General features: G+C 48.7%; 1 protein-coding gene across 5 annotated transcripts; it reads right to left on the bottom strand.

The window, feature by feature from the left end:
- Positions 1-435: 435 nt before the first annotated feature.
- Fam118a (family with sequence similarity 118 member A) lies at positions 436-22,571 on the bottom strand. Of its 5 annotated transcripts, none has more exons than XM_047550128.1 (9): positions 22,368-22,571; positions 13,096-13,151; positions 12,131-12,386; positions 10,365-10,586; positions 8,883-9,011; positions 7,347-7,632; positions 5,931-5,963; positions 4,986-5,069; positions 436-1,660 (listed from the first exon to the last, which is right to left on the bottom strand). In XM_047550128.1, exons 2-9 carry the CDS (start codon positions 13,140-13,142, stop codon positions 1,641-1,643), a joined length of 1,077 nt encoding a protein of 358 aa, XP_047406084.1. In that variant the 5' UTR covers positions 13,143-13,151; positions 22,368-22,571; the 3' UTR covers positions 436-1,640. The 5 variants fall into 5 exon arrangements, with proteins under 5 accessions (XP_047406084.1, XP_047406085.1, XP_047406083.1 ...); XM_047550129.1 differs by having other exon boundaries at positions 12,131-12,383; XM_047550127.1 differs by having other exon boundaries at positions 10,365-10,553; positions 22,368-22,499.
- Positions 22,572-24,222: the final 1,651 nt, after the last annotated feature.

Raw genomic sequence — 24,222 nt, 5'->3', positions numbered from 1 at the left:
ATGCCTATAATCCCAGTGGCTTAGGAGGCTGAGGACCTCAAGTTTAAAGCCATCTTCAGCAACTTAGCAAGAACCTGTCTCAAAATAAAAAGGGCTGGGGATGTGACTCAGTGGTGAAACACCCCTGTGTTCAATCCCCGATACTAAAAAAATTAAAACAACGTTACAAGAGTATTAGATCCTTCAGTACAGCTGGCACTCTAGGCTCTTGATTTCCTTTTATATTCTACTCCACACTCATGTCTTCCTAACTTTGAAAATCAGATATCATTCCTGATTGCACATGGTAAATGTATCTTTAAAAACTTTATAAATACATCAAATGAAATGATTTACTGGATTTTGCAACTTAGTAACTGAAGCTAAAAATTCTCATTAAATACATTATACTAAGACTAGTCACAACTAAAGAAAAGTTCGGCACACAGAGTTGATGTTAAATTTTATTTATGAGCAGAGTGACACAGGTTTGTTGTCCGTGCTTCAGAAGGGGGAAAGTCTCCAGCAGGTCTCTGGCTTCTCCCAGTCCCTGTACATCCCAACCTGACATTGCTTGTGCTTCAGTTTCCCTGTATCAATGGGAGTATCACCGGGCTTGGCAAGAAATGTCACATCAAAGATGGGCAGCCTGAGCTAAAACCCAGCAGGGCTCGTTCTCAAAGAGAAGCCTTGGTTTTAAGCCTTCACTGCACCCCACGAGCCTGTGCCACCAGTGCCCTGAGTGCTCCCAGGGCCCACTGCTGTTGCCATGGCTGAGCCCTGAAAGCGTTAAGTGCAGGGCCTTTTCACAAGGTTTGGCCCCCCTGGCTGCACGTCCCTTACCGTGAACTGTGGGAAGGTAGTTGTAGGAGACAACAGAAAGGTTGGCCCTGACACCAGAGAATTAAGACCTGAAAGTTCGGAACTGACCATCTACAAGTGCAGACCCCGTCTCCTGCCCCGCTTGTACTTTCTCAACTATCAAACACGCAGTGGACGATCCCACGGCACTGACCACCGCTTTGGAAAAGACCCTCTGGCTCTTCAGACTTCACACTTCCTAGCAAGAGTTAGGCCTGCCATCTCTTTGGAAGAGAAGTTACCAAGATGATGCAATTCCAAAGAAGCCTGACCGATCAGGTCGTATTTAAAAACGCCATCTTCACTAGTGGGTCCAGTGCCTTGAGTGTCAACTCATCGTCTATTTAACAACATAACAAATATGTCTTTAAAATGTTTTCTACAGTAAAGATGTTCCACATAAAATGATAAAACTAAGGGTCTAGCTCTTATGTTCTCTTTGGCAACTACTGTTGCTTGAACAATCTTCACTCTCCCCCTGTACTGGAAAAATGTCACCTTGACACAAGAGAGCATGTCAAATAGGAATTGGGAATACCAGGGACATCCCTCCCACTGATTTGGTCCCTGAGGTAGCTGTCCATCAGTCCTTACGAAGTATACCTGAAGTGTGTCCATGTCACTCCCAAGCAGCTGAGCACATCCAGTGGAGCTGTCACCCAGCCATGTGGCTCTTGGGCATGTGACTTGAGGAGGGAGATCCATGTGGAATCCTCTGTACGTTCCTCATCACTTGGGCATGGCACTGTGGTTACAGAAGGCTGGCTTTCAAGTTGTAGATCTTAACTGGTTTACAGATTTCAAGATCCTCCAGCATCATCTGTTTAAGCAAAAGAAAACCAAAACATTGAAGTTCAGCTGAAGACACCTGCAATAGGACAGGACTTCTACTTCAGACACCTCCCGGTGTTCATGTGCAGAGGACTCTGAAAGCCCTCCATGGTGGCAACAGCAGATGCTGTCTGGAAATGGCCCTGCCGTTATAAATACTACCAGGGACCAGGACAACTGTAACAGCTTTGGAGAGACCTATGGAAATCTCCCCACTGAATGTGGACGCCATCATCTTTCTCTGATGGATTAAGGATGGGCGCTCTCGGCACACGTGCAGTGCAAGCCTGGTGAACTTGTGAGAACAAAGGCTCCAGGTAGGCAGGAGGCACTGCTGTGCAGGTGGAGACTCCGCACACCCCTGGGCTCCGCAGCCTGCACGTGTGGCCAGCAGGACTGAGATGACCCTTCGCCTCTCACCCTGTGCAGCACAAGCCAAGGCTTTCTGCACAACTGAGACCAGAGGCTTTTCCCTGAGCAGACATGACTGCCTGCAGAGAGGCAGTGCTCTGCTGGTGACACCCAGGCAGAGCTCCTGCTGGGCACTGAAGGGGACAGAACCCCTGGCCCACTGCTCTGTGGCAACATCTACCAGGCAACAGGCCCTGCCACCTACATATACACCATTCAAAGGGAGCTCAGAGGGGTCAAACCCACATGTAGGACACCGCAGCAGGAAAGGGGCACTGTCCAGTGTGTTCTCACCACAGGGCTTCCCTCGCACAGACTGGCAGCAGTGGAGGAGCCCCAGACAGGAGGAAGCCCAGTGGAAAGAAGACTGGCCAGAGAGCAATTCAAAGACACTAAGGTTTTCTTTCTTTGTTTTTACGGTACGGTGATCAAACCCGGGTGCTCTACTGAGCTACATCCCCAGCCTTCTGCATCTTGAGGCAGGGTCTGAGTTGCCCAGGCTGGCTTCCAACTTGTGATCCTCCTGCCTCAGCCTCCTGAATAGCTGGGATGAGAGGTTTTACCACGGCACCCAACTCTAACAAACTTTAGTCTTATCTTTTGTTTTATTTTAGTTATAGATGTCCTTACCAGCTCAACTCACAATCCAAAGATTTCAAAAGAGTTTTATCTAAAACACTATCAAAATTCAATTCTCCCTATGATACATGTGCCTCCCAAGTATAGTGCAGGTATATGAAACATAAAGGAGGAGGACACAGGGTCTGCAGCAGCTGTCCTTGAGCTGTCCTTGGAGAAGGACCCCAGCTCTCGCTTCATCCACCACTGAAAAGCAGGATAGGATGCCTCAGCCTCCAGTCTCCGCCTGCCACCAATGATTTCAACAATTCATGCTGTAGGTAACTTTTTAAGGTCACCTTATTTTATTTGACTGTCATCTGCATTCATCATGAATCTTCATATCTACAACAGATTACAGTGTTTGTTCCTTGTTTGTTCCATAGAAGGAAAATGCAGTACAGGTCACCATCCCATAGCCAAAGCTTGGGACCAGTACTGTTTCACGTTTGAGTTTTTTAGACCTTAAGGGACTGAGCATGCTTAAGCTCAAAATCTGAAATTCAATATCCTCCAAAATCCCAAACTTTTGAGCACTGACTGAACACTCAAAAAGCTTTAAAGACTTTGGTGGATTTCAGATTAGGAATCCCCAGCCCATATCATAGTACTGCTCAAACACAGGCAGTGAGGAGTTACCTTACGTATTTAATTCATAATGATAATGTCTATTTCAAAGCTCTCACACATTGGTGGGTTGTTTTACAGGTGTTTGAGTTTTTTACTGAGGCTTCCTTACATAAAATAATGAAAACAAAATCCTGTATCTGAAAATCCTCTATCCAGTGTTTTCAGGAAAGGAGTAAGATGACCAGGGTTGCCTCTGGTATCTCCAGAGATTTGAAAAGATATCACAGTTCTAAACAAGAGATGCTAGGAAAAAGGCTAAATCAGAAAATAAGAGCTCTCAGAAAATTTAAGATCACACTGTCAAAAATTTAACCCAGGGCTGGGGTTGTGGCTCAGTGGTAGCGTGCTCACCTAGCACATGTGAGGCCCTGGGTTTGATCCTCAGCACCACATAAAAATAAAATGAAGGTATTGTGTCCACCTACAAATAAAAAATATATTTAAAAATTTAACCCAAGGGATAAAACAATTCTGAAAATCTAGAAAGTTTTGGAAAAAATGGAAACAAAATGAAAATTAAGAGGCATTAGAAAAAACATGAGAGTAGAAATCAATCCAGGAGAGCCCAACTAGTATTAATTTTGGGAAGAGAGAAGAGACAAGATGAAAAGAATGATCAAGGTTCTAAAATGAAATAATTTAAAAAATGGGAGAATGAAATGTAAGGAAAAAATCTCACTGGACCTTGATGTCAAGCACATTCTGCAGCTGGCACAGGAGACAGGCATTGGGTCATCAACAACACACATATTCAAAGAATATTGACATTAAGTAAATCCTTTTGTTTCCCAACTTCTAGAATCCAGCTGTAGACAGATGGAATGAATTCTCTGACTTGTAGCCAGATCACTGTTTCTGGCAAAGTAAAATATGGGGTCAGGGAATGGAAAGGAGGGAAGGGCAGGGAGACCATCAGAGCCAGGCAGCATACTGAGGCCTGGCTTCCCAGCACTGAAGACCTGGGACTGGTACACTACTGGACCTGGGAGGAAGGAGCAAGGGACGAGGAGGGAGTTCCATCACCTCTCCGAGTATCAACAATATAAATAATTTAAATAAATCTGGGTGACAGAAGTAGCAAAAAAACAGTGATTTGAAGTGGTTTACTCCAGAGACTGTCTGGCGGGGTGGTATTGCCCCCAACAAGTCTTGCAGTCCTTGCTGTCCACTGCACTAAGTGTGGCCATTATGGGTGCCTTCACCTGATCATTCACTGAACTGACCTACAGTCTTACCTCTACGTACGCTCCCTTCAGTAACCTGCTTGATTAACAAAAGTTCCAAAGGGGTCAGGACACAACGGTGCACACCTGTAACCCCAGCCTCCCAGTCCAAGGCCAGCCTAAGCAACTCAGCAAGAAGGACTGGGCACACTGCTCAGTGGCAGAGTGCTTACCTATCATATGTGAAGCCCTGAGTCCAATCCCCTGCACTGCAAAGATAAAAAGTAATTTTAAAATAAGTTAAAGGGGACACCTCGTGGCAACTGGGGTGAGGCGTTAGGTTCCACTCAACCTCTGGGTGATCTCTGATCCAACATGTGCATCCCTGCTCCCACCACAGGACCAGGAGCATTAGAGCACCGCACTGTGACTACAGACGCCCACCACCAAGACAGACCTCAGGGAGGTCCCCATACAGGAACAACACAATACCGGTATCTGACTGTCTGAGTCTTTTTGAGCCTTCAATTCCATTCTCTTCCAACTTCCTCTTCGCACAGTCCTGACATGCATTACCTGAAAGACAAACGCTTATTTTAAAAGTTGATCTATTCTAGAATTTGCCCTCCCAGAACCAACTTCTAAATCTCCTCTTTCTGAGGCACTAGCCCAATGATCCCTGCCATACACCACAGATTTAGCAATCAATTCACTGCTTTTTTCCAAGGAAAAACACGGCTCCTAGAACAGAGTTAAGTGTGGAGAAGGAAAGCGGGGTGGGGGGGCTTGGGTGGGGTGTGATTCTTCCTCGGCCCAGTCGCACCCTCATTCACACAGATGTGGCACTGGCAACCACTGTGCCAAACGTCTTCCTGCCTGCGGAGACACTGCCCCATAGGGAGGGACAAAAGGGCTGCAGAGGCCCTCCCACTTGCTACAGCCCCTCCTCACGGACTCACAAGGAGACCCCTGCTACTCAGCTTGCCTGCTGGAAGATGCTAGTTGCTGCTAAGTCTGTTAATTTATAACAGGCGGAGTAGAGTCCAGCAAGAGGACTGCTCACGTTTCAAACAAGCACTAAACAGAAAAGTTCCAGAAGAGAGGTCATCCTGGGTCCCTGCGTGTTATACTGAATGGTGTAATACAAACAGCCTCACGCCTCCTTCACCTCTTGGTTCTAGGGAAGAAATTATTCCCAGGTGCCTGCAGATAGCCTGTTTGACTAAGTTGTGCTTCCTACTGAAGGGATGGATTTTTGTCCCTTCACTGTGGCAGGGAGTTGAAGGTACTGCTATTCATTCTCTCCAGGAGGCTGTTTAATACAGGCTAATTATTTAATGTGAGAAACACAACTTTCATGACTTTACAAACAGTGGCAGGAAGATAATGGAATGTGGAGGCAAAACACAGGATGGTAAGAATGAAGATCTGCTTTACCCAGTAATGTGGTGCTGTCCACTCTCTCAGCATCTGAGGAAGGAAGAACAACAGTCAGCAGAGCCAGACCTGGGGATGCTCCTCTTCCTCTGACCAGTGGGCCAGAGGCCAGGCTGCTCGGCTTCTATGGGGCCATGAAGCCCTGGGCCAGTCATTGTTCGCTTTTCTCCTCTTGGCAGGGTTGATACAAGGACTTAGTGGGTGCCACGTGAAGAGCCAGCTGGCAAATGGAGCACTGCTGGGTACCCACGACTGCTGATCACTAGTGTCACGGTCACCGTCAGTGGCATGCCCTCCCATCAGGAGTGCTAGTCCACGAATGTGAGCACAAATGTCCTTCATGACAGCCAGATTAAAAACATGAATGACCTTTCAGTCCTCTGCAGTTTGTCAAAATCTACTCAGCTGCCAGGGCCTGGAAAAGTGACCTCAGAGGAAGTAGGAAGCCACTTAGCCACACACTCCAGAAGCCCAAGCTCAATTAACAGGTCCTGGTCTTCCAGGGAGTCACAGGTACAAGGGCAGCTGGGGACACCACACTGTCTCTCTGCAGAAGTATGCACATAGCCAAGCTCAGCAAGCATGACTTCCTTTCTTCCACCCCTAGGAAGAAACTGAAGAAACAGACTATGCCCTGATTGTACTTTTAGTCATGGAAATACAACTCGACTCAGCTTATTTTGCTGATTATTAGCAGCTCTGAAAAGAAGCACTAGTGACAAATCATGTGACTGCTGGACTATCTGCACTCTCTAGTTCCTAGCTGGTCTCTGTGCCAACCTCATTCCACCACACTGGGGAGAGCAACTGGATCTCGTATTACATGACAGGACAGTCAACACAGAACTTTCCACACTTGCTGTCATCCATGTTTTATGACACCAAACTCAAAGACATTAGTCCCTCATGTTAAGATGACAGGGTCTGAGAAGTTCCCCATTATCCTGATCATTCCCCAGAAGGGCCCAGGAGCATAACTTAAATACACTGCCCTGTGCAGAACAGGGAAAGTGTGTTTTGAAAGAAGAAATAGAAGCCTTCATAAAATCATCCTATATGCTTGAGAATTTCAGGTTTTAAATGTGGTGACAGGACAAGAGCAGAAGATATCTGCATTTCAGGTTTTTACCTTCACAACAGATGAAGTTGGCCTTGTAGTTTCCTTTATTGGTTATAATAACCTGAAACTTGAATAACTGTGTCCAACATTCATGTACACAACTATATACTTTAATATTACTTCAATAAAGTTCGACTCACACCACTTAGCCCAATCTTCAAATCTTAAATTAGAGGCATTTCTAAAAAATAATATTAGTGAATTTATGGTATATGAATTATAACTCCAAAGGGGAAGGGACAATTGGAAAAACCCCATGAATTTTGTACTCAGAAAGTGAGAACAAAACCCCACACCTGGACTTCGCTGTCTGCAGATCTGAGTGGCCAGGTCTTGCACGTATCCTGGGAAATGGTCAAAACGGTCCCCGTAGGATACCACTTTAATTCCATGTAGAAGCATATCCGCCTGATGCTTAAAGAAATGGTCTTCATTCTCCTTGAGCACCACCATATAGTGCTCCAAGTCCACCTTATTCGGCACCGAGTAAAGGAAGAGAGCTTGGAATATCTGGTCACGCAGGGTCTCGCCACAGCCCACGAACAGAAAGGACTTGGTGCGGTACAGGTTCTGTAGAACTTCCTATAAAAGGCCAAGAGGAAATGGGGATGCTTGTGTGAAAGACGGCGGACCTCACAACTAACAAAGTCTCACGTGGGTGCTTTCTATATCCTGCTCCCTGCGGGCTTCCCCAGAGCCACCCCAGCAGGCATTAGAAAGGCAGTGCACTCTTGATGCAGGGCTTGGGCGAACCCCAAACAGCTACCTGGGGCAACCAGGGACAGAGTTGGGCTGAGCATCTGTCTCTCAACCAGGGTCAGGGAGCCTCTTCCTAGCCAAGCCAGGACCAGTCAATTAGGCCAGTGTGAATGCATGTCACAGTAAGGACAGCCTGTGCTCACCAGGGCAAACTCCCAACTCAACTCTTCTTGAATGATGTACAATCTTAAATTACTAAGACATAAAATAAGGACATTACAGGTTTTTCAGCTCAGAACTCTGCACATGTAATACCCTGAAATTAGTATCTGTCAATGGACCGCTGATGGAAATGCTTCCTTAGGGTGCAGAAGTGGGTATGGTTTTAGGGAGTGAGAGCAGGAGAGCTGAGGAGAGTGACAGTGACCCAAGGGTGGGAAGAGGAGAAGCACAGATGGCAGGGGGCACTCAGGCAAGCAGCAGAGAATTACCAATTCATTCAGGCAGACATCTTGGCAAGGCACGATACCAGCATGGTCTTTCTCGTAATCCCAGCAGCTGGCTGACACCTGCTGACACCCTGTCCCCAGCGATACATGCTGGAGGAGCACTGAGGAACAGGAACTTGGCCTGAGTTTGCAAGTGAACCCACAAAGAGGCTGCAGGCCGACGTGCGTGCCAGGGCAGAAGTGTTCAGAAAGTGCTGGCAACAAAGCTTTTCCACACTTCTTTCTGTGGATGGCATCAAGAACGCCTCACAGAGAACAACATTTTAAGAATGGGTTGTGAAAGTTAAAGAGACTGCTAAGTCGAGGAAGGAGAGGATATAAACAGGACAGAGCCATGAGCTGAGGAGAGTGACCAGAGAGCACACTCAGCTTCGCTGGCTCCCCCAACAACAGGTGCTGGCGCAGAGGGGAAAGGGCAGATCTATGTCTTTCCGAGACTCACACACTCCCTCCCAGAGCAAATGTGCACTGAGCATCTAGGCACATGCCAGGCCCTGGAGACAGCTGGGAACGCCAAGTCCCGCCCCATGGCTGGCCCTGCCTGAGAGCTGAGTGCAAGACCACAGACTGCAGCAGAGCTGGGCAGCCATGAGTTCCCCAGGGGTGCGACCAAGACGGACCTACCATCACTTCTGGGTCTTGAGTGACATCTTTATATCCTGATGGATCCAACACCATCCCGCAAGGGTCTGTGTATAAGCCATGAATATGAAGAACTCCATACTTGATGTGGCCTCTCGCCCACTGAAGTACCTATCAAAAACCAAGCCAGCATGAAGAGAATCAGCCTGGTGTTATTTCAGTCAAAAGAAGAGAACATCTAAATCAGACTCATGGTCTTTTCAAACCTAGCTTGGAAAGAATTGAGAGATGTTTTAATTTATAAATTATACCTTTAAAACATAGAAACTTAGTTGTTGGCACTCATTATCCCTGTCACAGTACCTCAACAAGAACTTCTTGAAGACAGATGGTGGTGTAGGAAATATCTATATCTGCAATTACAGCAAACCGGCAGGAGTGCTTGCTTCAGAGGGGGATGGGGACCTTCTCAGTTATGGGTTACATTTCAATTACTCTTATTTATGCATTATTTTCACACCAAGGGAAAAACATATATGGAAAAAAGTATTTATCAAATGGCCAACTATAGTCGTTTCAGTTCAAGATACAGAGCAAAGTACCAGGTGCTCCCAGCCACTTAGAAAATGAAGGAAGGAGGATCCCAAGTCCAAGCCCAGCCTGAGACCTCATCTTAATATTTTAAAAAGGGCTGGGATGTGGCTCAGTGGCAGAGCACCCCTGGTTTCAATTCCTAGTACCAATTGGGGGTGGTGCTGGGATATAGCTTAGAGGTAAAGCACTTGCCTAACGTGGGCAAGGCCTTGGGTTCAATCCCTAGAAAAACACACACACACACACACACACACACAAGAACAGAAATCCTTTTACCATTTAAAAATCACACTTTTAAAAATAGCTTAATGAGGTGGGCATGATCCATGCATGCCTATCAGCACTGGAGAGGCTGAGGCAGGAGATCCCAAGATCAGAACTAGCCTCAGAATCTTAGTAAGACCCTGACTCAAAATAAAAAATATGAAAAGGGCTGGGATGTGGCTCAGTGGTTATACACCCCTGGGTTCAATCCCAGCACCAAAGGGGAAAAAAAAATCTTAATGACAGGAAAATGCACAGTGTAATATTAAGGGGGGAAAAAAAAACAGGATTAAAAACTCAAAACCCCAATTTGTTAAAAAGTTCACAGCAATGGAATTGTGGGTATTTTTCTTTTCTCTACTAGTTGCTTTATTACCCATATTTCCCACAGTGACTATAATGAATAAATGCAGATGTCAGGCATATTGAACACAGCTTGAAAATAAAATAACAGCAGCAGTAAGAGAGGTCAAGAAACAGAGGGTACAACCCTCTGGGACCCGGCTGTCTCAGGAGAGACTAGCATGGCATTTAGGACTGACTGACTGGTTTCACTGTGGGGCACTAGTGACACTTCCTAATTACAAATTCAATGCCTGGAGTGAATGCTCTCTGAGCCACAAAGTGCATGCTAAGCCTTCCCCTGCCTGCCCCACCCTGCCCTACCTTCGTCTTGTCCTTCAAGTCCAGGGACTCCATGGGCTTGCTCTGTTGCTGCCCAAAGATCTCCAGCAAGTTGTCATAGTTAGTGGTCAACACCATAGTGCCCCTATCCATCAGGCTGAGGATGGACTGTAGCACCACCGGGTTCTGGATATGGTGTTCCAGGCTATCAAAAACCTCCATCAGGCAGTCCTGGAAGAAGTTGGGCTTGGTGTCACCTGTGCGCTATGGAGGGGTGGAGCAAGAGTTACAGGAAGTCAGAGCTCAACAGCTACAACACACCTAAGCAGTTGGCACTCTCCTGCTAGAGATACAGCAGTTTATTTCTTTATTTCCTGGTCCTGGGGTTGAACCCATGGGTGCTCTATCACTGAGCCACTTCCCCAATCCTTTTTATTTTGAGACAGGATCTCGCCTTGTTGCTGAGGCTGGCCTGGAACTTGTAATCCTCCTGCCTCCACCTTCTGAGTTGCTGAGATTACAAGTGTATACCACTGCGCCTGGCAATATAGTAGTTTTTAAAAAAGAAGACAATCCACCTTCAGGGGGTTGATTAAAATATAGAGAAGCAGAGTGCCAGGGCACACATCTATAGTCACGGCTACTTGGGAGGCTGGAGCAGGAGGATCACAAGTTCTAGGACAGCCTGGGCAATTTAGTGAGAACCTTTCTCAAGATAAAAAGGTCTGGGGAGCCAGGTGCTGTAGCACACACCTGTAATCCCTGTAGCTCAGGAGGCTAAAAGGATTGAGAGTTCAAAGCCAGCCTCAGCAATCAGGGAGGCCCTAGCAACTCAACAAGACCCTGTCTCTAAATAAAATATAAAAAAGGGCCAGGGATGTGGCTCAGTGGTTAAGCACCCCAAGGTTCAATACCCAGTACCAAAAAAAAAAGAGCCCTGGGGATGCAGCTTAGCTCAGTTCTGGAGTGCCTGCCTGGCAGGCATGAAGTCCTGGGTTCAATTCTCAATACTATAAAAAACACTTTAGAGAGGGAAAAGGCCATGTAAAACATGGTGATAAACACCACAGGAAAAGTAAGGCAGAGAAGGAAGTGGGCCCTGTGAGGAGAGTGGCTCAGGCAAGGGCACAGGAAAGGCCTCTCTGATAACAGACGTTTAAGCAGAGACCTGAGAGGGTGAGGGGCAAGAGTGTCCTGAGCAGGGAGAAGAGCGAGTGCAAAGGTACTGGGGTAAAGCACAGGCAGGTCCAAGGGTCAGTGAGGGGCACTGCTGGACGTAAGGAGTGGTGGGGCTTGCCATCCAGGAAGCCCAGTACTACCTGCTCTGGCCTCACCCCGCTGCCTCAGGAGCTGGGAATCCGCCCACCTCACCCTACCCCTGCTGATGTTGGCTGCCCCAGAGCCCAAGACTGAAGACTACCTACTGCCCATCTTAAATAGCCTTCTGGGGACCAGCTGTTACCTGAAGACGTAGCCAGCTACTTAGACCAAATCCTACCCTCAGGATACCCTGTGCCAAATGATACAGAACCACAAAGCTCGCAGAGGTGTGACACCACCCAGAGCCAACCCTGCAGTGAGGCCACTCGCTGTGGGCCAGTTTAGGAGCCCAGGGCTGTACCTGACATCACCCTGTTTGAAAGGATGACCTTCCTGTGGGCTAAGAGATTGTTTGCTCCTCTGCCCAACTCTGCTGAGACATGAACACAGGCTGGGCTTACAGAGGTCTCACATTAGGTTCACAGATTTTACCCAACTTGACCCAGAACCAGAAGCTGCCTGTAAATCTTGAAGAATTTGAGACTCACAGGTGACATCTTTCGGATCAGATCATGGGCCACAACCAGCAGATCCCGGTCCTTCGTCACTTTCCTCCGGAACTCGGCAATGTCTCCCGGGTGCAACACCTCCAGCTGCTCTGCAGCCTCGATGACGGCCTCAATGCAGCTCCTCCACGAACAGAGGGCAGGGATCCCTGGGGCCACTGCTGCGCTGACACCAGTCCCGATGACCAGGAGCAGCTCCTGGGGTTGTTTCCGGATGAGGCTTTTTAGAAACTTTCTACTTAAAAATAAAGGGAGGGGGAGAGAGTAAACACGAAGTACTGTGAAAACCAAGCCTGGCAACATCTGTGACGTTCAGCCAAATGTAGCTGTCCCCTGAGTACACATTCTGTTCCCCTCTGTACTCCCACAAGACCAAGCCTGTATATTCTTTAGGCCTTTCTTGGACACAGTCTACCCTCTTCCATGATGGACACAGGCAGCTGTGCTCAGTCGCCTTCAGTCACCCATGGTGTAAGCACGTGCTTACGTGATTTCTTTCTGTGAACAACAGCTCAGTCATTTTCATTTCTTCGAGGCTGCAAGCAGCTTGAAAAGACAAACGTGTAATGACAAGATGATCCTTATCACAGTGTCAGCACGACAATTCCTGGTAAAACACTGGCTTTCTGACACCCATCAATCCCTACCTGTCTCAGGTAAGCAGCTCCTCCTCCCACATCATCTGACAGCACACATAACTTCGTGTCCATTTTTGTCAAAGAACTTCCCGCCCCTCTCAGTACTGCTGCTAGGCCTGGACAGCCACCTGTGACTGCCTCCTCGGGCGGAAGGCAGGAGACAGCCTTCTGGAGTGTTTCCTACTGAGGAAGAGCAGGTGGCACCCTGCGGGTTCTCGCCTGACCCAACCTGCGTGTCACCTCTGTCTCCGTAGACAGATGCCTTCAAGGTCAATAAACCTGCCTGCAAGTGTAGCTAACTTTATTTACCTTGATTTTTGTTCGTTTCTATTTGTTGTCTTTTCCACTGAATCCATCTGTGAATCCTAAAGAGAAAAATTAGTCAGAAGCGACTTCTATTTCCCAGTTAAAAGGTCCCTGGAAGACAGTTAAAGCTGAAAGTAAAATGAAAGGTCCTGGATCTCCATTTAAATTAGAATACCTGAAAAATGCCATACAGATAAAGCACATAGCCAACACACTTCCAAGCACTGCCATGCAGCACAGGGCTGCGGCCCCACACAGTCTTCACAGCAGGAGGATCTCTGTTGGGACAGCACTCTGAAGAACTCCCAGTGGACGTGAACACAAATGACTTAGGACGGAAGGAAGGACACGTCTTTCCTTCAAGTGGCATGACACAGGGAAGCAGAACAAGACCTGTCAGAGGAAGTGTGTGGCGCTCCAGGCAGAGTCCAGTCCTGACAGCACCAGCCCCAGTCCAAAGAAATCACCTAAGCTGACACAAAACAGGGCTCTCAACCCCAAAGGGCTCTAGCACCACGCTCTCTATATAGTCTACTCATTTTCCAAGATCATTTTCCCTCAATTCCATAATATTTACTATAAACAGAAAAATTGAGTTTAAGGAGCAATGTATATTACCACATATAAATTTCCCTCTAGACTTAACAGTTTAAATTTTTATATCATCTGAGAACCCAGTACCTTTGCCACTTTTTCATGCATTTTAAGTTTCCTTATTTTATTAAAAAACATTCCCAACTATAATGCTACACATATGAAATTCTAGCATGTGATACACTGACTTTATGTCCCTGATGCGGGACACTAGTAGGATAATACCCAGGCGACAGGCTTGGTGCACAGGTACTTTCTGTCACTTTGAAACTGTCTGCTTAGGGCAGGCTTCTAAGCAGAAGGATCCTGAGTCGGAGTGTGGGCACTGCAGGACTTCTGGGCACACCCTGTCAAGTCACTCTGGGCAGAGGCCAGCAGGGCTGGGAGTTCCTGTGGCTCCACATTAACCAGCACTGGCAGAAAACCACTTGTCCACAGGTATCTTTTTCCCCCTTTAATTAGAATCAGGTTACCAAAAATAACTTTCCAGGGTAAGGGCACAGGTTTGATCAGTCTGATTATTATCAGGCTGTGGAGATAAGTGGGATCCTAAGATGACCCTGAAAACACACAGCTCTAAGTGTACACATTGACTTTCCCTGGGGGGAGGCTTCACAGTTTGCAAATTCTCCAAGGTGCATGTGACTGTCCCCCACTAAAAAGAAACCACAGGCCAAGAAATTGAGGCTCACAGATGTGGTCACTCTGCTGGCAGAGTGAGGTTGCTGCTCATCCTGGCTCCTGTTCTCCTTCCCAGGGAGTTCCCATCTGTCCTACAAGGTCAGACCCACTAGAAATTTTCTAAAGAAAGTAAAAAATACCGAGGTTCTCCACTCTGTAGTAGGATCCCTCCACCAGAGAGCAGAAGCTTCCTGGGTCCCAACCCCGAGCTTTCCATGACTGGCCTAACTGCTCATTAATCCTCAGCTTTGCCTACTATGAAATATGGATTCCTGCTAATTAGCCCTGTTTTGAAGGCTCAGAACTCTCAAGGGAAATCGCCGAGTTAAAACTGCTAAGTCAAATAGCTCTCCTATGAATGGGCAGCCCCAGCCTGCCTTTCATACCGGCTACAGGGGGGGGGGGGGCAGAACACAAGAGTCGTGCTGTTCAATCCTATTTGAAGGTTAAGGAGCTGCTCATCAGCTGACTAATCCTAGCCCCCCTCCCACTTCAAAATAACCCACACAGCTTCAGAATACTCCTGTAGCCTATGGGAAGTGGTCTTTATCTCAGCCTTCTCTACCCAGTACTTTAGCATAGTTTTTAAACAGTCACTGGTTGGCCACCAGTAACAAACCACATACCCTAAATGTTATGGCAAAGAAATTAAAAATCTTTAGTTCCTTCAATTGATGTTCAACTGCTTTTGATCTCCATATATGCATGAATTACAGTTACAAATTCCAAACCTAAATACTGTACTTATACATATGCAAAAAGTATTAAACTTTTGCAGACTGTACTTAACTCCAAAATTTCCCAAGAGAACAAGTTATCGTTATTCACAACACTTTCATAACAGGTGAAAATAAGTGTTCCTGAGCGGGTTGTTGCTGGTTTGTGCTCTGAACCTCACTCGCAGCCTGAATAGAAGGTCTGGAACTGGCTCCCAGACAGCACTTTCAATACAGCATGCAGGTTCCAAACACAAGAGGCAGAAGGGCCTCTAAAACATAAGACTTATGTGGACCTCTAAGGATCGAAGCAGCCAAGTGGGGAAGGACCCAATGAAATTAAACTCAGCACAGGAACTCTGCAATGATGAGCTGCACAGCTGCCCATATTTAGACATTTACAGTCCTTTATAAACACTACATGTTTAAAGACATTACCTCATTTCCTGTTTTTCAACAGCATAAAGATCAGAGAGCCAAATCTTACAATAACCTGGAGATTACCCGAAATCTCCTCTTGTTCCTAAACCAAGGTCCAATAGAGAGATTTCCATGGCCTGATCCTAGAAGTTTCAGTAGGACAGCCAGCCTCTGGTACTGCCCCCATCACAAATGCCACTCTTCTAAGCCAATCAGATTCCAGACAACAGCAAAACCCCTTCAGAGGCCTTTCAGACACACTGCATCTTTTGGTTTCCTTGGTGATCACGTCACCAATTTGCAGGCCCAAAGCCAAGTCATCATAGCAACCCCTTTTCTTGCAAGGACCTTTCAGCATTTTCTGAAACCAACATCAGACCTTAATGCAGATCCTTAAAAGCGGTTCCTGTCCTTCTCATCCAAAGCTTTAATAAAAGTCTTACCAGGCATCTAGGGTGTAGCTTGATGGCAGAGCACTTGCTAGCATGCACATGGCCCTGGGTACCATCCCCTACACTGGTGGGGTGGTGGGGCTGCAGGGGAGTCCTTACCAAGATGTTTTCTGCTTCGAATATAATAGCAAAAGTATTTCATAAACTAGCCACACAGCAGCTAGAGACTGCCTTATTCTGTTTCCTCAGCAGCCAGTGCTAAATAAATGTTCAGAGTCCAATTCAAAAGGTGGTAAACTATAAAAAGTAGACCTGTTATTCTCATACAGCTAGCAAAGCAAATCTCCAGTCCTGACCCACTATGGTAGACTGCTGGAGAGTCCCCTCCCCTGCCAAGATTGGGCTTCTGATATCCACACCTTCATACACTGACTCGGCTTAGTCACGTGACTTTTTTTGGCCACTTGCATATTGGCAAATGGATGCAAGCAGAAGTTTGAGAAATGTTTTAATAGTAGAGCCTCTTCTGCAGACTTGCCTTGCAAAGCCAAGTCCTGGCTCCTGAAAAAATGTCATGCAGCAGACAACCTGCCACCTCCCACCAGGAGCAAGGCGGCTTGGGACCACTGTGCCAGTCAGGCAGCCAGCCGACAACTGCGGGAGCGACCCCAGCACGAGCTTCACAACCCAACACAAAGGCTTGCCGCTACCACCACTGTTCTACACTGCCAGGACCAGAGGGATGGCGAAGGAAGGAGACCAGAGCACTATGGAAGCCAGAGGGTCACGGCTGAGTGGCCATAAAGTTCTATGGGAAGGACAGTCAATGTTGCCATCAATGCTAACTATTAAACCACTGTGTCCCCTCATCGCAGATGTGAAACACCTATAAAAACTGAAACACAACAACAGAAGTATATAGTAAAAACTAGATTAAAATAATTATAGTATGCTAATACTAATTAACATTACCATAATATACATAAGTTCTAGATTATGATTTCCAACCTATTTTAATGTACCTATGGCAATTTTGTTGATTTGTAGAATTAAAAACTTGGGATTTAAGGTTAAAAGGGGCATAACAAAAAACTATTCACCTTCAATTATAAGCTACACTTTTATTTTATAAGCAAGTGAATTAGAAGTGTTTGGACACTTCTGTTGGACCCTCAACAATACTTTTTTAAAAACCTCTTTCTTTCTATAAATAAGTTCTCAGGGTTTGTTTTGTTTTTTTGGTACTGGAAACTGAACACAGGAATGTTTAACCATTGAGCCACAACCCCCAGCCCTTTTTTATATTTTGAGACAGGATCTTGCTAAGTTGCTGAGGCTGGCTTTGAACTCACAATCCTCCTGCCTCAGCCTCCTGGGTGACTGGGATTACAGGCGTGCGCCACCTTACCTGGCTCTCTTGGGGCTTTAAGCAGTGTGTAAAAAGCAGGGAGATGCACACCCACAGGCTGCACAGCACCTGCTCATGAAGAAGAGGGACATGCAGCAGATGTGCAGAATAAAGCCCTCCCACAGCAGGGGTCACATTTATACAGCCAATGGGCAGTAGCCTTTCCAATCGGTCAGCTCAAAAAGTGATGGGATAAAAAGAACCCAGAATTTACAGACGAGCAAGTCAGACAAGTCACTGTGGCTACCACTGAGCTGGTATGTAAAACCCTGAGGGCCAGGATAGGTAACAGAGCCCAGAAGTATCACTAGTGCGACAGTCACCGTTAGCAGAGTCACCACACTTAGAATGGTATATAAATGTGCAGAAGACAGGAGACTTGGAAATGCTGGGTTCACCTACAGAACCAGGGTGGCCTGAGGTCTCAAGTCCCTGTACCTGGATCTGACAACACCAGGCCGACCAGGAGCCTTTAAGCAAGCACTCCTGCAGGACACCAAGCCCTCTCTCAATGATGTAGCTCCCTTAACTCTGCCCAATCGACAGCCTCCTTTCTCACACCAACCTAGCTTCCTAGTGGATCTCTGCAGGTGGGGACCAACAAGGAAGAAATCACACCAGGCAGTCATGTTTCTGACCTCAAATGAACCCTGAGTCCAGGTGACAGATCCTTCAGGTGAGCGTGATTAGTAGGCCTAGTTCCACCTGAACTGGAAACAAGGCACAAAGCGACAAAAAAGTCAACTTCCAGACTGCAAAGGAGAGCCTTAGCCCTGAAACCATATGTGCACCCAAAGCAGCACTGTGGACAGGGCAGGGAAACCAATCTGCCCTCAAGAGCACCAGCATTCCCAAGCAGACCTCTCCCAAGCTCAGTCCCCTGATCCATCAATGGGAATTGCACTGCCACCTCACGGACCAGACTGTTGCGGAGACTGAGGACGCCAAACATCTGAAAGGCACTTAATCAACTGTAAAATGCTCATCCATTACTGTAAGCCAGCATTAGTAGGCTTCCAATTTACCACTTTTACAGGACAGTCGCCATAACAAAGTGTCAGTTTAACCAGGGTTCTGGTAAAATCTAATTTCAGACAGTACCAATAATAAGGAATCTTCAGGATGAACTGCTTTCTTCAATTTATAGAAAAGGCAAACCCTAATTTCAACACCTCCTACTTGACCATTTTTTGTTCAACTGAAATGAACTGCATAGTTTAATTATCAGAATGTTGTTAACTGGCTTCAATGGCCCAGAGTTGCTTGGGCACATGGGCCCCAACCAAGTAAAGGTAAAACCCACTGGTAACAGAAAAGTAGGGGCTGGGGTATAGCTCAGTGTGGAGCACCTGCCTAGCATGTGTGAGGCCCTGGGTTCTAGCCCCAGTGCTACCAAAAAACACAAAGTTAAAAAAAGCTAAAAGGTCAGTTTCATTCAAATAGCAACATAATCACTGCCACTTTTTGAGCCATTACTAGGTCTGCAGGAGAGCTCTAACCTCTTTCCATGCATCATCTCATTCAAGCCCCACAAAGCAGTCACTACTTTTACGTCCCCTGGCCCACAAAGACAGTGAGCCTTTGAAGAGGCCCGCTACCACGGTGTAGTCTTGCACCTGTTCCCACGTCAGTGAGGCCAGGAAAGGCAAACACACACATCTGACGTTACTGGGAACCTGCCATCCAGGAAAACATTCTTTGTTTTACAATCTGCCCATCAGATGTGACACGTCACGTAACTCAAAAAGTTGTGTTACTTAATAAGCCGATAATAGTAACAACAAAACTAAGGCCAAAGCACACTGCTCCTCTAGCATGTCCCATCCCAAAAGGATCTAGAAGAGATGTTCTAGAAAGTAAATCTCCGGTGAACCTTGAACTATAGAAATCTAGAGTTGGAGGGATCTTAAAGCTGATAGACACCAAATACACTCACTTTTCTAAAGTGACAAGGAGACTCAGAGGCAATGACGTGGTCAGTGTCCCCCAAGGAGTTAGAAACGAGCTGTAAACTCACTCCTGGCTCATGTCCCAGATTCTTTCCACTATCCTGGGCAATGCTTGGTCCACTGTGACCCCAAAACTCCCTCAGGCACTCATTTCCACCTCCAGAGCACCAAATCTTCACACATAACAAGGTGTACAGTTTGCAATTTCATCTGCACTTACTCCATTCATGCCCCAGAAACGCTAAGGAGAAGTCAGCAATTAGGAAAGCCCCAGGGACACCAGCCAGCTCATAGGAGTTTTATGTTTGGTCTTTCCTGGCTTGTCACACTACTGTCTGTGTTACTTTAGCTGGGAACAGATAAGGAGGGCTAAAAACAGAAAACAATGCCTCCACTTCATTTTCCCTGCAGGAAAACTAAGCTTCAGGCCCCTTGGGGTGAAGGAAGGAGGATATCATAGAAAGCACCCCATCAACACCAGTACTGACTGCACTACTTAATACCTAGGCAACCACTCCTGAGCCTGTTTCCTTTATGTATAAAAAGAAGCAATAGCATCCACCTCCTATGGTGGCTGGAAGCACTAACTAGGACAACACTTAAAAGAGCAGTGTGCTCCTATGACACTACATCTGTGTGACAGTGGAGCCTTCCTATTTAATTCACCAAAATGAGGTGAATCAAAACACTTCAGCTCTTCCGTGACCGCAGTCATAGCTGCTGTGTGGCTACTGGACAGTAGACAGAACACTGTCGTCCTCACACAGGGCCAGCCCAGGTTCCCTCGCCCGGCCCAGACTTCAACAGAGGGAGTCCTGTAGCTCTCTCTTCCCAAATATCTCTGATCCACGTCAGTCACTGCTTCAATCTCAACCTGGACACTCAAACCTCCTGCTTGCAGTTCCAGCCCCTGCAGTCCCGCACTGTCTCCAGTGGCACTTGACACATCTGAATTTCTCTCTCCTTCAAAGGCTTGCCATTTCCTTCAGGATCCCTCAGGCTAGCATGAACTCAGCCACCTCTGAGAAACAGGCCCCTTCAATCTGTCCCAAAGTGTAATGGGTACAACTTCTGTATATTTAGTAGACTCACTGTGACACATACACTGTGACCCTGATGAAGCTCTAAGATGACCAAATACCCAATGAATAAATGGACAAAACCCCACCTAAACGGTCCCATGTCAATTCCAAGGCTGTCTTCCAGGCCTGGGCTTTAGGAAGCTCTGCCATGCCCCAGGAGGCTACCACCTTGGTCCAAGTCACCTCCATCTCTCACATGGTCCTGCTCCCTCCAAACAAGTCCCCCCACACACACACCCAAGTCACTTTACTATCCTTCTTAAACACTTCAGGGTTCTCCTGCTTCCCTAAACTGCTCAGCCTTGGAAGCATGCCATGCGTGGGTCCTGGCTGACTCTCCGGCCCCCTTTCTCACCACTCCTGACTCAATCCCTGTGCTCTGAAGAACTCCCACTCTTTCTGATCTCTACTGGAAATGCTTCCGTCACTCCTTCCCACCAACCACTTCTTACCTTCCTTCAATCAGCTAGATCATCTCTATCAGGACCCTATTAGCAGAACAAATTAATTCCAGAAAGGCCCAAGGGTCTGGTGGGCTGGTCCTCCTCACAGCTACTGACTCCCATGCCACCCTTATTCTTTCAGTAAATTCACAGAACAACTCCAGTCACACCTTGAGGTTTCCAAAATCTGCTTCACTGAACTCCCTTTCTGCCATTCCACATGCTGTTGACTGCCTCTGCTTGGAATAACCATGGTCTCAGTTCTTGGTCTCAACCTTCAAGAAACTGTTTACTTGTTCCTTGCCACCTCCTCACCACCAAGATGTCCTCCTTAACCCTTACCACTTCTCAAGAATCCTGCCTCCACCCAGCTGAATTCAAGGCCATTGCATTGTTTCCACCACACCTACCTGGCCTCTCAATGCAGCCCTGACAACAGGGGGTGTCCTCTCTATCTCCAAAGCCAAGACCTTTGTCTGCCATAATAATCAGGTGAAGTATGTTTTTTCTCGTTACCTAAGTATGATCAGCAAGAAGACCTCAGGCAGCTACCCCTCTAACCTGTACTATGGGCAAACTAATCAATGACAAGAAGAGCACCAGGAAATAATCTTTGTTCATGAGATTTGCAAAACTGAAAACCAGCTCTTGATTAGGGTCAGTTGTGGATCAGATGTGTCATTTGGCCACAAACCTGTGATCACCCATCTCCTTCAGAGATTGCCCCCAAATCGGCTTCCTGGAGAGATGGCCCTGGCACTTCCATCTTCCCATCAGCTAGCTCATCCTAAACAAGTTCTTTCTCAACCACGGCTTAGCCTCTTGACCAGTTGGTATCCAACGTGGAACCAGTCCACCACGCCTGTGCACCTTAACAGAACCTACCAGGCATTCAAAACAATGCTAGTTCCCACTTCGAAAACAAAAAAAAAAACAAAACCGGAAACCCTGCTGTTCTCAGAATGAGCGGACAACATAAAAGAGCCCTGATTTGCCGCCTCCCTCCCTGTATCCATATGCGTCTCACAGAGCATTAAACGTTAGACGTCCCGAGTTGGCCTCCATGCACCAGTAAACAAACCCACAAGCAGGGCCTGAATCACACCCGCGGCCCGGGTGATGAAGTGGTCCTCAGGGGGCCTGTTACACGTTCACACTTTATTATTAACAATTCGCCAACTCCATTTCCGTGAGTGCCCGAGGCTCCGCACTTCCACAGACCTCAGGTCTGCGCAGGGGACAGAAGCCTCAGGGCAGGTGGCACACAGGCAGACGGGGACCCTCGGGGTGGCGGGACCCTGGGGATCCCCCGGGTCGGGGTGCCAAGGGCAGACGGCAGGAAGACTCCCGCCGGCAGAGGCGGGGAGCCCACGGCCCGAGAGGCGCGAGGGGGCCGGGCGGTCCTGAGGGAGTCCGAGGGTCTCCGGCCTCGGGGGCCTCGGACCCCGAAGCCGCCGAGTCCCGGGGTCTCGCCGCGAAGGGCTTGGGGGCTCCCGGGTCCGGAAGGCGGTCGGGGTCGGGGTGGCCGGGCGGACCCGGGATCTGGGGCCGGAGTCCCGGGGCTCCGGAGCGGCCCGCCCGCCCCCTCACCTGCCGCGCCGCCGCGGGCCGCAGCTTGCGCTCCCGCCGCCGCCTCCTGCGCGGTCGACGGCGTCCCGGGTCTCTCGGCGGCCGCGCGGCCCTCGGGCTGCGTGGGGCGGCGGCAAGGGCCGCGGAGGGGGCTGCGCGCGCGCCCGGGCGGGAGCCGGGCCGAGCCGAGGACGCCCGCCGCCCCGGCCGCGCCTCCACCAGCCGGCCGCGCCGCCGCAATGCCTTCCGCCGCGCGCGCGCCCTCGCCGCGAAGGTTCCGCGGTGAAACCAACCGCCCCGCGGCCTTGGAGCCAGCCCCGCCCACCGGGTGGGGCGGGATCGGGTCGCCCCGCCCCTCGTCCAGGCCCCGCCCCGGGGGACGCTCAGCGCAGGCGCCAGCCGGCGCGCGGGAAGCTCGGGATCTGGGTTCTTGCAACTGCTGCTGTCCGCTTGCTGCTGCTGCGTGTTCTCAGTTTCCTCGTCTGCAAAATGCGGGCTGAGGCCCTTTGCAGGGACGAGAAGCGCAGCAAGGACGATCGGAAGCGCCCCTCTGCAGCCCACCCTGCACCACTCAGGTTGTTTCCGTCCTCAAACCGCGAGCAGACCCAATCCGTCCGCACACAGCCCCCGGCCCACTCACTCGCCTCCCCGCCCCCTAGACCTGCTTTATTTCCTTCAGACTGCTCTTCACTCTCCGAAATTATGTACGCGCTGACTCCCTTCGCTTGAGAGCTGGCACCTGGTCCCTCTGGCCCACCCCTGGCCTCGTGGATGGCACGCGAGCACATCTTCGCGTGCTCTTCCCTCCTGGACAACTCCCTCTCCCCCGAGCCCGAGCGCGCGACCGGCTTGGGCTCGGATCCAGTGGCTTACCTGCGTCCTAAGTCCCCCGTGGGGTAAATCGGGCGATCCCAGAACCAGCCGCTGCCTGCCAAGGTCCAGGTGAGCCTGCGGAAGCGGGCTTGGTGTGCACGCACGCAGCTGGAGGAACGGGTTTATGACCGGTTCGGCCCCCTCCTCCCCAGCTCTGAGGTTGAAAGGCTTTCCTTTCCCAAAACAAGACCAAATCCGATCAAAAGCCATTTCCTCTTCCCAGCCTTCCCGATCCTCCCACCCCACCCCAGCCAGAGTTCATTATTACTTCCTCTCCTCTTAGCACCTTTTTTTTTTTTTAAATGCCTGATTTCAAAGTTGGCTGTTAACATCCCCCCTCCCAATCTCCCCCAACCCATGAGGAAGCTCTTCATTTTGTGACAGAACCTGGACTTAGGAGTTTCAGCAGCCTGTGAAATTTGGGGAGCAGAGCCCAGAACACTGAAGGCGGCTTCCCACGCGGTGTCTGCACCTGCCTCATTCAGTAGTTGCAACAGCATTACGGGGACGCACCATCACTGGTATTACAGCCCAACAAAAGGGAAGCTGAGACCCCTGGAGGTTGTCCTGCAGTCCCAGCCCACTGCAGATGACTCCCCAGCCCCTTGGGTGAAAAATGTAAATGTGAGGCAGTTCAGTTCATGAGCACCTGCCCCTGTGCTGGCTGCCCAGGACCTAGACCTACCGGAGACACCACCCAGGAGCTCCCAGTTCCCAGCAAGGACCTTGATAAACAGGACCCCTGTGGCTAGGTGCTGTAGAGGCCAGATCCAAGGTGCATAGGGTCCACTCTTGGGGTATCCTCCAAGACCCACAGTGGTGGTGCAGGGAATCTTGACCCTCCAGTCCCACCCGGCCCCACCCCACCCCAACAGAGGCAAAACCCTTCCACCCAAAAACCCAGCCAAGCAGCGTCACAAGGACAAGGCCTGCCAGAGACACCTTAGGAACAAGGGCTCCTTATCCAAGAGAGACAGGGCTCCTCCAGGCTGTGGAAAGTCAC

This window comes from Sciurus carolinensis, chromosome 4 (genome assembly GCF_902686445.1).
Source record: "Sciurus carolinensis chromosome 4, mSciCar1.2, whole genome shotgun sequence".
Lineage (NCBI taxonomy): Eukaryota > Metazoa > Chordata > Mammalia > Rodentia > Sciuridae > Sciurus > Sciurus carolinensis.
Note: the sequence above shows the minus strand (reverse complement) of the source record. Positions and strands in the feature narration are given on the sequence as shown.

Coding starts and splice junctions, on each gene's coding strand:
- Fam118a (XM_047550128.1), bottom strand. CDS start 13,142: ATGGATTCAGTGGAAAAGACAACAAATAGAAACGAACAAAAATCAAG. Junction 7,633..8,882: donor CTCAAGACCCAGAAGTGATG/GTAGGTCCGTCT, acceptor GGCCTTTTATAG/GAAGTTCTACAGAACCTGTA. Junction 5,964..7,346: donor CTGCAGACAGCGAAGTCCAG/GTGTGGGGTTTT, acceptor TTCCTTCCTCAG/ATGCTGAGAGAGTGGACAGC.